Source organism: Dipteris shenzhenensis, chromosome 17, assembly GCF_047967505.1.
Source record: "Dipteris shenzhenensis isolate YYH24624 ecotype China chromosome 17, Dip_SZ_1.0, whole genome shotgun sequence".
Classification (NCBI taxonomy): Eukaryota; Viridiplantae; Streptophyta; class Polypodiopsida; order Gleicheniales; family Dipteridaceae; genus Dipteris; species Dipteris shenzhenensis.
In genome coordinates, this window is record NC_141612.1 from 48824349 (window position 1) to 48836822 (window position 12474).

A 12474-nucleotide genomic window follows, 5' to 3' on the forward strand; every position below is an offset into this window, starting at 1 on the left:
TCGCTTTACTTTCTCCTTTTTCATATTCATATGGGAACAGTTTTGGAAAATTTCAGCACTGATAAACATAAAAACCATTGAAAATATCTTGTTAGAAATCTAGAGAAAAAGCTAAAAGAAGGTTAAAGCCACAAATGAATGACAAAAAGCATACCAAAAGTATTTAGTAAATTTGCACTACCTCTCCATAGCCCACACTACTCCATCTTTCATTGATAGATTGAATTTTTGTTTCTAGAGGTTGTCTCTTGCCTTCCTTGCAATACTTGCAAAAGACCGGGGAGCATTGACAAGCATCCGTCCCTCCGCCTTGCTTGCTGCGCCATGCTCCTGCAAACGCCGATGGTGGAGCTGCAAATCTGATCGAGGTGCCAATGGAGACCTCTCTTTTTAAGGTTCTTTGGCACAACGGGCTCTGCGGGGGGAACAATTCGAGCGACGGCATAGAATCTAGATGTACGCAAAGCGTATGCTTTTGTGGATTGCCGCGAGAGAAGTGCTATAGATAGAGAGGATTTTAGAATAGCAGCTGGGTGACGTCATAGTTCACGTGCGGAGCTGGCGTATTGAGTTTGTTGGTCATCAGCCTCCGTTGTTTGTTGTTGTTGCTGTTTGTGACAATTTGCCGGCCTCACCAGCTCCTGCTCCTGCTCCTGGCTATGGCGCCCCATTACCTTCCTCCAGGTACCCCTCACTATATCTGCAGCTCCTCTTACCATCAAGAATCCCCCGCGCTTCCCGTCCCAATTTCAGCTGGGAGAACTGTTACTTCTCTTTTTTCTAGTCCAGGTCTATGCTCCGTCTTAACTTTGTCTTTGGAGACCAATTTGGCGAGCAACGTCGCTATCTTAAGACTTTGGGCTTTAATAGGCCCCGCTTTCTAATTTCTAATCAACGACAAGGCCACGATTTGTCGGGCCTTAAATATTTCATTTTGGGGAAAACTGCTGGTTTTCCGCCGCTTCATATCAGTTCGGCCCCGGACATGATATACAAAAGATATCCATCTGCGCAATCTCAAATTCGTTTGTCTCCAGTTTCTTGTAATGACTTCAATGACTAGTTTTGATCGAAGGACTTAGAGATGATGCGATTCAACTGTCGAAGGATTTATCATTAAATTTGTTAACAATAGTGGTAGAGAGAAAGCAAAGACAATCGTAGGAGGGCTCGAGTTTAAAATAATAGACAACTGGATGTTTCAAGGATTAATTAGTAACGTTTGAAGAAATTAGCCTTGTGAATGCATGGACTTATAAAACGACTATAAATTGGACTTTCGTACTGAAATATATGGCCTTGCAAATAGAGTCACGTAGCATGCTGTACAAAATTTAGTTCAATCAAAGGACAACAAAGTAAATCAAGTAACTATAGTAACCCAGAATTGAGCCTTGAGATGCTCAAAAACTGAAAGGCAATTGTTTGCGTCAAAAAGGCAATGCAAAGGTTTGGGAGATAACGAATTTTATTACCATCGAGATAGAGATGACTCAAGGTCCCTTTTTTTCCTGTTGGGTTAGAAGGGTTACTGAGCCACATGTGATCCGCGAAATGAGGAGGATATGTGGGCAGGACACCTGCGACAAACTGGGGCTTGAGAGGCTTCAGATGCAATGCAGAGAAGACTGCCAGATGGGCAGATCTAGAGGCTGGGGTTGCTGCCACGTGTGCCATATGCTGACGTGGACGATTGGCAGTCGCATGGGCAGCAGAGGGAGCATCCATCTTTGTTGAAGCCCCGATCAGGGCTGGAGCTGCCCACAGGGGACTGTTATGGAGCAGGTATCCATAAGCCCGAACAGAGCTGAGGTGGGCAGCAGAGAAAGGGATCATTGTAGGAGCAGTGTGCTGCAGGTGTGAGGTAGCTCTGATAGTAAGATTTATCCTGTTGGGAGCATCATATATGCATGGTATTTTGGCTGTGTATTGGAAGTACGAACTCATCCAGATTTGTGTATTCTTTTAGTATACTCGTGTCTTGGTAATCCTGGGAACATTGTTCTGCTGCAGGGGTTAGGCTTTAGCAAGCTAGCCTGTAACATGGTATCAAAGCTCTGTCTGTTTTATTGGATTATCATAACATGACATCACAGCAAGGGAAGTGACAGTCCTATAACTCAGAGCCTACAAGTTCCGCATTAATAATCTATTGAGGAAGAAGGCTTTTGCTTGAAGAGGGGAAGGTGTCAGATTATTCAGGTGTGCCATTTAGTGGCTGGAAAACTCTTTCAGGTTTTAGATGTCGTGACATGCTGATTCCAAATCTTGGCGAGGCAATAATATTGGATGGGGCCAACTATCCGATCTGGAAGATAAAGGTTTGGAGCCATGGGAGAGGGCTCAAGGAGTGGAGTCTAAGTACAAGGATTAGATGGATGCCACAGGCAAGGTTGTCAAGGCTGTTCCAAACTATGTCAGAGAGTGGGTGCTCAGAGACAGTGAGGCGAGGCATTTTCAACAGATTCAGTGCTTCCACGCATTCAGTTGGCGGCATTCTAGGCCTGGAAGTTTAATCTATGTCCTAGGTAGAGTCTACCTAGATTAATAAGACATCCACATGGGATCACGTCAAGTCAATAACCACTTGTAACCTGATCTATATGATTGACATTATTCAATTCCTTCACATATGCATGCGCATTCTTCTTATCTCACTCTCTTTTCTCACATGGTATCAAATAACCCTCAGGACAGCTTGTGCCCGGGAGGGATCGCTCACTCATTGGCTTTCTTCTATTTGATGTCGCGTCAAGGCCCACCGTCCTCTCTTGCGGATTTGCTCGTTGATCTTGATGCTTTTGCCCCATATTTCGAAGAAGCTTGGTTGAGATCATCAACCTTCTACTACATTATGGCATTGCCCTTCCGATCAAGTGGGCATGTTGAATCTCTTCATAAGATTCATGGCATCAACCAGTATTGACGTCAGGCGCATGTACCAGATGATGAAACTCTCCAACAAATTATCGTATTCGATCCATAAAAATTGAGATGCGCCTGATACTTTCCGAGCTTTGTAACATCATTATTGGCAATTCAGCAAACCCGGGAATCACTCTCCCTAATCTTCACGAGGCATCAGTTTCCTTGATCGTTGGCAGCCACACACGATGACACTGTCGGTGCTGGTCTCCAAATGCGATGCATAGCCCTTTGTGCATTGTGACAAGCATGTTGCCAAAAACGATGCATATGTCTGCCCTTTGTGCATTGTGACGTGCATGTTACCACAGTGGTCTCATGACTCTAACATTGCCCACACTGATTGGCAAGATCCTTCAAGAAGACACCTGACCATGCAACTGAAGGATCGTCATTGAACCGTACCGCAATTCCCCTTCAGCCACACTGTAAAAATGTTTTGGCACTACTCCTGGCCCCTACTTAGAAATTTCCCAGAAATTCAAATAGATTCAATAATCGACACCAGTTCAACTGCAATCAGGGAAATCATGGTCACCAAAAGCAAAACTGGCCCAAGCAAGAACAAATTGATCAAGCTAATGTCTCCACAGTTGATCCTCCTACCCAGATGTACATTGTGACCCTTCCTCATCTTACATGACTCTTGGTATCTCAACACTTGGCGTTTCAGCATATGACCTCCAAGAAGCTTTGGTTTATTGGTTTCAAACAAATTTTGTGTATCTGGGGATGATAGCTGCCTTCATGCTCTTGGCACTAGCAAAGTGCTCATTCAACTGATCAACAGTGTTAAAGCCATAGTTTCTGATGTCTATTTAGTGCCTAACTTATGCAACGGCCTGCTGTCTGTCGCTTCTGCCACTGCTCAAGGCAGAAGCATTGAGTTCTCTGGCGGTGGTCGTGTCATTCAAGGCCCATTTTCAAAGCAAAGAAATCACTTTTTCGCTCTCTGTGAAGAAATTCGATTCTGCCCATTTGGGCAAGGCATCACCTCAGTCATGCCATATTTGCAGCCACTTCCCCATCACACGGTGATAACTGGCACCAGCCTGAGCTTAGAGGTAGCGCCCTGTTTGAATACCTATAATGGACTAGTTGAGTTTCCCTAGATTATTGCTATGAGTGCTTTTAAGGGTAGATGTTAGTAAAAGCACCTCTTTTTGAGTAGAGAGCTGTTAAGAAACGGAGCACTGTGGTTAAGAGACTCATTGTTGTCTGTATCTTCTGGGCTATCACTTCCAGGTTCCTATATCCATTCATCCCAACATAATATTGAGCATTTGCAGCTATTATGGACAGAGAAAAACCAGATTTTTTGTTGTGGATGCTCTTCATTTGATGTTCCATCTGCACTTCTTGCAGCCTAGATGCTCCATTACACAGTGAATCAATCAAAACTATTGTATACTTGAAATCTCCATTAAAGCCCTGTGACCTGTTTGATAAATTCTGTCTTACATACTTTGAGGTTGAAATGTAGCAAGTGGGACAACATAGGGATGTAGTTCATTATGTGGAGGTGAAGTTGATCAAGGCTACAAGGTTTTGATCGGACTTACATTTCATTTGTGATACTTAGTTTGCGAATACTCAATTTATGGATTGATAATTTGAAAAAGACATGGAACCTTGGATTTACGTACAAGGGAATCAGATTTTGATGAGTTACACCATTTGATTTACGTACAAGGGAATCAGATTTTGATGAGTTACACCATTTCTTGTCTACAGGTTTCCTATAAAAACAAAGGAGGGAGGCTCGTGATTTCAGGCAGCTTTTTAAACAGTATCCTTCTCATGGGAGGAGCTTGTTCCAGAAGAAGCAACGAGCAAGAAAATGATGGTGATGACTATCAAAGGGTTGGCTCATCAAGGTCCAGTAGAAGCATCAGTTTTAGATGGCCTCTGAAGCCACCTTTATGTAATAATATAAAATCTGAACTTATATTCACTGGGGAAATTCCAACTCTCTTAGAGTTATCAGTTCTGGAGGTCTGCCAGGTAAGTGAGAATGTTTGATGTAGATGCTTATATCGTACTGTTTTCTTAAATACAGGTTTGCTTTATTTATTTTTTCTATACTGACAGAAAATGACATTGCTTTTTATCCTTTTTAAATTGACAGAGAATTGGAAGGTATGGCCCTCTGTCTGTGCTTCCGAGAGACCTAAGTCAACAGATTTTCAATGAAATGATCCGCAGCCACTCCTTAAATCTATGTGCTCTTAAAGCTTTCCAGAATTGTGGTGTGCAGGTCACATCTCAACAATGTTTGCAAAATTGTTTCTAATCTTGCAGATATTTTCATAGTTATAATTTCATGTACAAGCTGGTATGCTTTTCAGCCATGATTGGCAAAGGACTAGTTGTAACAGTGGTTTGGGCAGTTGCAGAATTTGGGAAGAAGGATCTGGTTTTTCAGGGTTAAAAGAGGACCTCAAGAACCAAAGTCACAACCTCTTTTCTTGGCTTTGCAGGATGTACTTCTTGGGGATTACCCCGGGGTCGAAGACAGTTGGTTGGAAGTCATTGGTTCTCAGGGGCAATCTCTTTTTGTTTTGGATTTATCGAGCTCTACAGTGTCGGATTCAGGTCTTGCACATCTTCAGCAGTGTGGAAACTTGCAGACTTTGAATTTGAACTATTGTGATAACGTGACTGAGACAGGGTTTGATTGTTTACAAGGTGAGCTTGATTTCCACAGGAGAATTTACTTTGGTCTCTTTATTCAGGCATGTAAAGATTTCTGTATCTCTTAGAGAGTTATGTTTAGGTGAATAGAGAAGATGGGGACTCCAGTTTATTAGTTTGGGTGTGATAAGTGGGCATGTTCATGTATTTATTTATTTATGTCATATACAGGGCTACTATATGTGTCTTTTGTTTTTCCTTCTTTGGAATTTGTAAGTTCGTAGTTCTTGGAAACATTTTCTGGCATATAGTTTTTAAAGAAAATCGAGCCTTAATAGGTTCACAAGGTTAAAATTTCACATATGGAGTGAATCTGAATCTGATGGCAGATGGGGTTTCGTATGGACTTTAGGTTTCAGAAATTTGACAAGCTTAAGCTTTAAAAGGAGCAATGCAATCAGTGCAGCAGGAATGCAGCATTTAGCAGAGCTTGTAAATCTAAGGGAATTGGATCTGGAGAGATGTTCAAAGATACATGGAGGGCTATTTCATATTAGAGGTGAAAAGTTTTTGGTTACTTCTTTTTATGCAGATGTTGTTACATGTTCAGTGCAGCCTTGTTGTAAATTTTTTTGGCATTTTGAGTTACTCCTTCCTACAATAATATGAATTAGGGAGATTAATTTTTTTTGAACATTTTTCCTTTTAACAGCTCCTCAATCCGAGCTAAGGGGAGAAAGTTATGGTCCCTTCTTTGTAGGCCCTCCAAGGGTTTTATGCCAACGAAATAGGGTTGGGGCAAGCTCTTCAAACCATTTTCATTTGGCAAAATCCACTGGGAGGGTCTATTAAAAAGATTTATATCTTTTTCTTAGCTCAACCTGAGGAACTGTAAAGAGGAGATTTGCTTAAAATTTCATGATTTATCCAATGATGAAAGGAAAAAAGGAATTTGAAAGTCATAAAATAAGTCACCATTTGGACATTATATATGGAAATTATATACTAGGCACATTGAGGGACAGCAAACAGATCAATATTTCATATGTATTCACATATTCCTTGAAAGAATGTGGAATTTTGTGCTCCGTAAAAATGACTTGAGTTATATATTTTGACCCCTCCCACCTTTTGTTCGCTCATTGCTCGGGGATTTTCGCTCGGAAAATGGAAACCCCCTATCTTGGGGTCTCAACCTTCTGAGGTTCGGGAGTCTTTGAGCTGGCACTTAAACCAATGTCTTACTTCAGTTTGCTTGGATATAGTTAATGAAAATGCCAATATGATCTGGTGTCACCTTAGGAATTTGCGGTGGTTGCTCTCATGTGGTGGCCCACTCTTTCCTGTTTTATTAACCTTCACAAATATTATGGGATTTCACAAACCTCCTCAAATGCCTCATGGAACTCAGTCCGTGTTGAAAACAGCATAGATTCTATGGCACCTGGTGTAGTAAGTCCCTTCTATAGGGAATTGCTACCAATTACCATAGTGGTGCTTGGCATAAAGTGGATGAGTCATTCCATAGACATTTTCAAGCCTTTTCGAAAAGGCATGTCTGAGAATGATCCAACTGCACGGCCTTAAGTTAATCAGCCTTGAATCTGGTCTCAAATGTACGAGTGAGAATAAGACAAGCTAGATTGGCCTTCAAAATAGCAACAAAGGCAATCGAAGCTATTTGATTGTCTTATTTCAAGAGGATAGGCAAGCAAGCACATCTAGGCAAGTTGAGGAAATTCGAATCAATCAAAATCCAACAATGGGAAGCATAGGACACATAAAGAAGAGTTCTTAAGCTTGGGCTCTTTGCGGCTTTTCCAAAGTGGTGGCTGAAACAGTGGTAGGTGTGTAGGGGATGCCTCGGGGACTCTGATATTGAGACGATCACTAGACTCACCTGCTGGAGACCCTTGATATGACTAGCTTTCTCTATAACCAATGTACACCTTAGATGATACTAGATATGGGCTGTTTTTAGGCAATGATAATCCCGGTTGGAGGCAAGCTTTATAGACGTCAAGGTGCTTGACTCCTTAATGGCCTAACCTAGGTAGAAATGTTCGAGAAAGGTTGGACTCTCCTCCCCCATGTTCTTCTATTAGGTTTGGGATTTAGTTTGCGCATTGCTACACACATTCCAAGAGATCTTAGATGCCTGCTACCATTTGTCAAGGCTGGATATGCCTCATCCCTAGATGGAGGGACAAGCTCGACGTCTAGAAATGGCAATTGATTTCTCTCCTAGACATAGCCCCAAAGATCTTAGGCGAGAGAGGGAGTGTGCTTCTACGACCACTCCTATCCATAATTGTCACATTGATTTTGTTTAGGACCGTCGCATCATGGATACCATCTTTACCTTTTTGGAGGCGTCGACCGTGTTCGATAGGAGTTTCATCCTCTTCTCACATCTTCCTCCTCAATGTTAAGAAGGTGGTAGATTGGGCCTTCATGGAGGGTACCATGAGGAGGCTAGGATTCTCAACACAATAGATTATTAAGTCTCATCCTCTCTCATATTCCTTCTCAATTTCAAGAAGGCTTGCGATAGGGTAGATTGGGCTTTCATGGAGGGTAGCATGAGGAGGCTAGGATTCTCAACACAATGGTACCCTCAACCATGGAGGGTACCATGAGGAGGCTAGGATTCTCAACAAATTAGATCAAAGGTATCTCAAAATTGTATGTAGGCAGGGGTCAGTTGTTGGTCTAGAGACAGTCAAGGCTCTTCTTGGAACATTACTACATAAGGCTACTACATAGCCTTAGGTGCTTGGATCAATATCATAAGATAAGTTGGGTTTTTCATAAAAACCAAGAGCCATGTCACTTGTGGAGGGGCCGTGGGTTTTGTTGGACTCCTACGGGGTAGATGGCACGATACTTGGGATGCCAAGTGAGGATTTACATCTCTGTTGAGTAGCAAGAGGCACCAGCTGAGAGTGTTCATAGTAAGTTGTTACACTAGAGGTTTGATTGTGTTGGTACATGCATCCTGCTAGTGGCTCCATCAAGGATGCATGCGACAATTCCGAAGAAATGTTCTCAACTTCTATAGTTAGTATGGCATTCTTAACTTCTATAGTTAGTATTGGATGGCGTCCACAACACACCAACTAGGGTTACCCCTACGCGTGGTAGGAAATTGTTCTTCTCCAATCTAAGGGGGGATTGGGCATTGATCTAGAGATGCAAAGGAGAGCCCTCTTGGACAAGTTTATTGTATAGAGCCCCCCCTAGGCTCTGAACATTGTAAGCCCCTACTCCAGCACAGTCTCGTTCAGAATACTTAGAGGAATGTGGTGACATGGAAGCCCTTTCACAGGAGCATATTTGTTGAGGCCCTGCTTAGAGAGATCTACATTGTCTAGTCTTGTTGCACATCAATGGGTGTGCTTGCTCACATCGATTTTGCACTTGGAAGGTGTTGGGTTAGGCTCTGACTTGCGGGGCTGAAAACTGAACCCCTGGGCCCCTTATATAGGCTCTATCTCAGTGCTGCTAAAAATAGCTAGAACCGTAACTCTTCTGTTGCCCTTGCAACCCAACTTGAGAATCACCTGCCTAGCCCCTAGCTATCAAAGCTATCAAAGCTGGTCTTGTGTGCCTAAGCACACGTCAGATACGATCCATGCACATGACTATTCTATGCACTTTCACGATAACAAGCATGCAGGAAAGATTGCTGTTTGCAATTAGTTAGTTTGTTATGGTCTACATGGTTGGATTGGATGGAATTTGTGGGCTTCATTCTTTTTCATATAAGTTTTTCAAGCATAATGAAAACGGTCTAGAAATTTCTACACTTATGTGTGATCATAGATTCTAGTTGAAAAGGTCAGCATGGATTTTGGTTGATATTTTATGATGAATAGAAAATGATTTCCCTTTTTCCTTTTGCAACAACCAGGTTTGACAAAGCTGGAACGTCTGAATATGGGATGGTGCAATTGCATCAAGAATTATGATATAAAATCAGTTGCTGGTAAATTGACTTCTAATTTTTGCTGCTATGATTGATTTGGTGAGAGTAAGGTAGGTAAGGCGAGTATTTGATGATGCAAACTTATAATATGCTTTCTTTTTTGGATGCTTATAATGTATTTCTTTTTTAGTACACAGAGACCATAAGGCTTGATTAAGTAGTGAATCCAGAACGTGCTTTCTTTTGTTTGGTCCATTTGCATATGTTTGATATTTTTCCCCTATGACCTAGAGATTGACCTTCACTATCTCTGTGTTTTATTTTTGATTACTTGTAGATTCTTGTGCTGTAGTAGGCTAAAGATTCTTATCCAAACATCCTTGTATATGTTAGCAGAAATTACAGATCTTACATTTCATTGAGATCCACACATTAATATGATAGAAGACATGCACTTGCTTCCTGAGAACCGATGCATGCAACACTGGTTACCAAATACCAACTTCCTAGGTGCATATGGTTGCGTCTTTGACATAATACATGTTTGTTCTTTATTCTACACTCATCGATGTCAATGTTTATCATACCTAGAAACAATAAAATGAAGGTCAGCAGACTGACCATATAAACCATCCAGAAGGCTATTCCTCAATGAAGTAGTCAGATTTAATAGAGTCTTGGCCCCAAATAGGAAATGTACTACAGCTTTCATCATGAACATCACATTCCCCACAAATAGCACTGTCAATTTACAGTATTAATGTTCGAGGTCTGTGTAAAGAATAAATGAGACTTATTTTAATCAAGAGGTCTAGACGCATAAAGAATAAATGAGACTTGTTTTATAAGAGCATCAAATTATCCTTAATATAAGCATATCAACTTAAAAACCTATTCCTGGTCTAGTCAATTATCATTCCTTATTCCTTCAAATGTACTTCTTAATGATTAGTGTATCTATCTCAATGCTAATTCAATTATTATACTTAGAACAGTTGATGACGAAACTGACTATTTATGTATTGATTTAGCCATAACAAGCTCTATTTGAAAGTGGGGTGTATGAAGCCCCAACCCCCCCCCCCAAACCACCCTTCTTTGCCTCTCTCTCTCTCTCTCTCTCTCTCTCTCTCTCTCTCTCGCCAAGCTCTCCTCATGGTGTGCTTGCTTCACCCCAACCGTCACCTTGCCGGTGGACCTCCTCCCGCCTTGCTGCGTTCTCTCCCTGCTTGATTGTGCCTCCTTCCACACCTTGCTGCACCTCCTCCCTCGCTTGCACATGCTCCCTAGCCCCCTCCCAGCCTGCTCTCCTCCCGACCTGCACGTTAGAAATTAGATGAGTGCACAAGGTGAAGGAAGTGCTCAACACAAGAGAGGAGCGATGGAGAACATCGAGGACCACACAAGTAGGACTCAACATATCAAGATCATGTTAACTATCACCTTCATCAAAAGAATGCCTGAGTGATCCATAGAAGCGACCATCCATTATGTGGGAACCAAGTCCCTCATCCTCTATTCCAAATTCTATCCTATGTCCACATCCACCAATCGTATGAATGTAGATTTTAACCCCTCTAATCATCCTGATGTCTAAATGTCAACAGTCCCCCTCAATACAAACAGGGTGACGTATTGTATAATCATCAGGTGATATAAATTGGGAAAATCCTTTATTAATAATGGCCTTTATTATAAGGTTTGGATTATTATGAAGACATGGTGTTAACTGACACAACTCACAACATAAAGAGAGTAGTGTGTTGGTAAATGTGACTCTGTAATGTTGCTTGTCCTTCTTGAACTCCTTGTGCATTATGCCTTGATCGTCCTGGCTCAATGACCAAGTAATGTGCATGTGGAGATAAATGGCCATAAAAATGGCGATAAAAGCGTATAGTTGGGAAAAATGTGTCACTATGAAAGTGACCTCTCCAATGAGACGTTGCCCAAAAAATGCGCGATAAGGTGAAAATGTTAGCTTGAATATGCACCCTCCCGATCATTCTTCTCCCACGAAGATATGGCAAAAACGACTCTTGATTCTAAAGAGATGGATGATGGTTTGCCATATGTGAAATAATCTTGCCAATGGAAAGTTTTTTTGGCCATTGACGCTCAAGAAATAATAGACAATTGCTGCAAAAGGAAAACTCCTTAAAGAATAACCTTGGAATCAAGATGTTGAAGTTCAAGAAGTAGCCAATAAAATATGACAGAAAAACAACCCCCAAAGGCATAAAAATTGCCAAGTCAACCTTTTAGTTGACTTGCATTAAGTTAGTAAACTAATGTTGAATCTTAAGAAAGGGATTTAAGGAGATGCTCATTAATCTGTCAATCGGAGGGTAAAGGTGAAGGAGAAAATGATGATATGTCGTGCAGTTTTTGAAGAACCTTGGAGAAGGAATAGCTCAGAGATCTATTGTCAAGGTAGAGCGCGTAGCGGCGGTTTAGAAACGGATGGAACATCCGGAGAAATAAGAATACAACAATAGAAGGAATATTAGCTCTTCGGACTGTATCCTTTAGAGAATCGCAATGGATTGTTGTTGAGCTGAATATCTTGGAAAAAAGTGCCAAAGGCTGAATTAAGGCTTAAAGCCTTTGAGAAATACAATGAGCCACGACTATCAGTAGCCTCCAACAAAAACTCTTCAGTTAGTAAACAAGGACACGCCTTCCAACTGACCCTTGAGAAACGTTCTTCTCAAAGAAATGGGTCGGAAAGATACAATCACCCTTAAGAACTGAGTGTACGCGAGGCAATAGGCGACACTTTTGGGACTGCCCACAAATGGAAAAATGCTTGAAACACTCTTCAAACATTTGTCCAAGTTGCGCCCTGCTGGTATTGCGATAATTCTTTCTATCTTAAATGGTGCATTGTCCTATCAGCTAGATTTAGATGCTCGTTTGGGAGAGACTAAAATGAAATCATTTAGACTTCACAAGTAGTTGTAGCTTGGCTGAAGAGATTTTGGACT

General features: G+C 41.5%; 1 protein-coding gene across 2 annotated transcripts in view; it reads left to right on the forward strand.

The window, feature by feature from the left end:
• The first annotated feature begins 594 nt into the window (after positions 1–594).
• The window catches only part of LOC147892223 (uncharacterized), a 50761-nt gene continuing 38881 nt past the window's right edge, over positions 595–12474 (forward strand). For both annotated transcript variants that reach the window (XM_087388083.1, XM_087388082.1), the window contains exons 1-6: positions 595–684; positions 4660–4929; positions 5054–5182; positions 5406–5613; positions 5972–6118; positions 9473–9547. In XM_087388083.1, coding sequence (XP_087244209.1) covers positions 4726–4929; positions 5054–5182; positions 5406–5613; positions 5972–6118; positions 9473–9547 — 763 coding nt within the window. In that variant the 5' untranslated portion in view covers positions 595–684; positions 4660–4725. The remainder of the gene's footprint in view (positions 685–4659; positions 4930–5053; positions 5183–5405; positions 5614–5971; positions 6119–9472; positions 9548–12474) is intronic.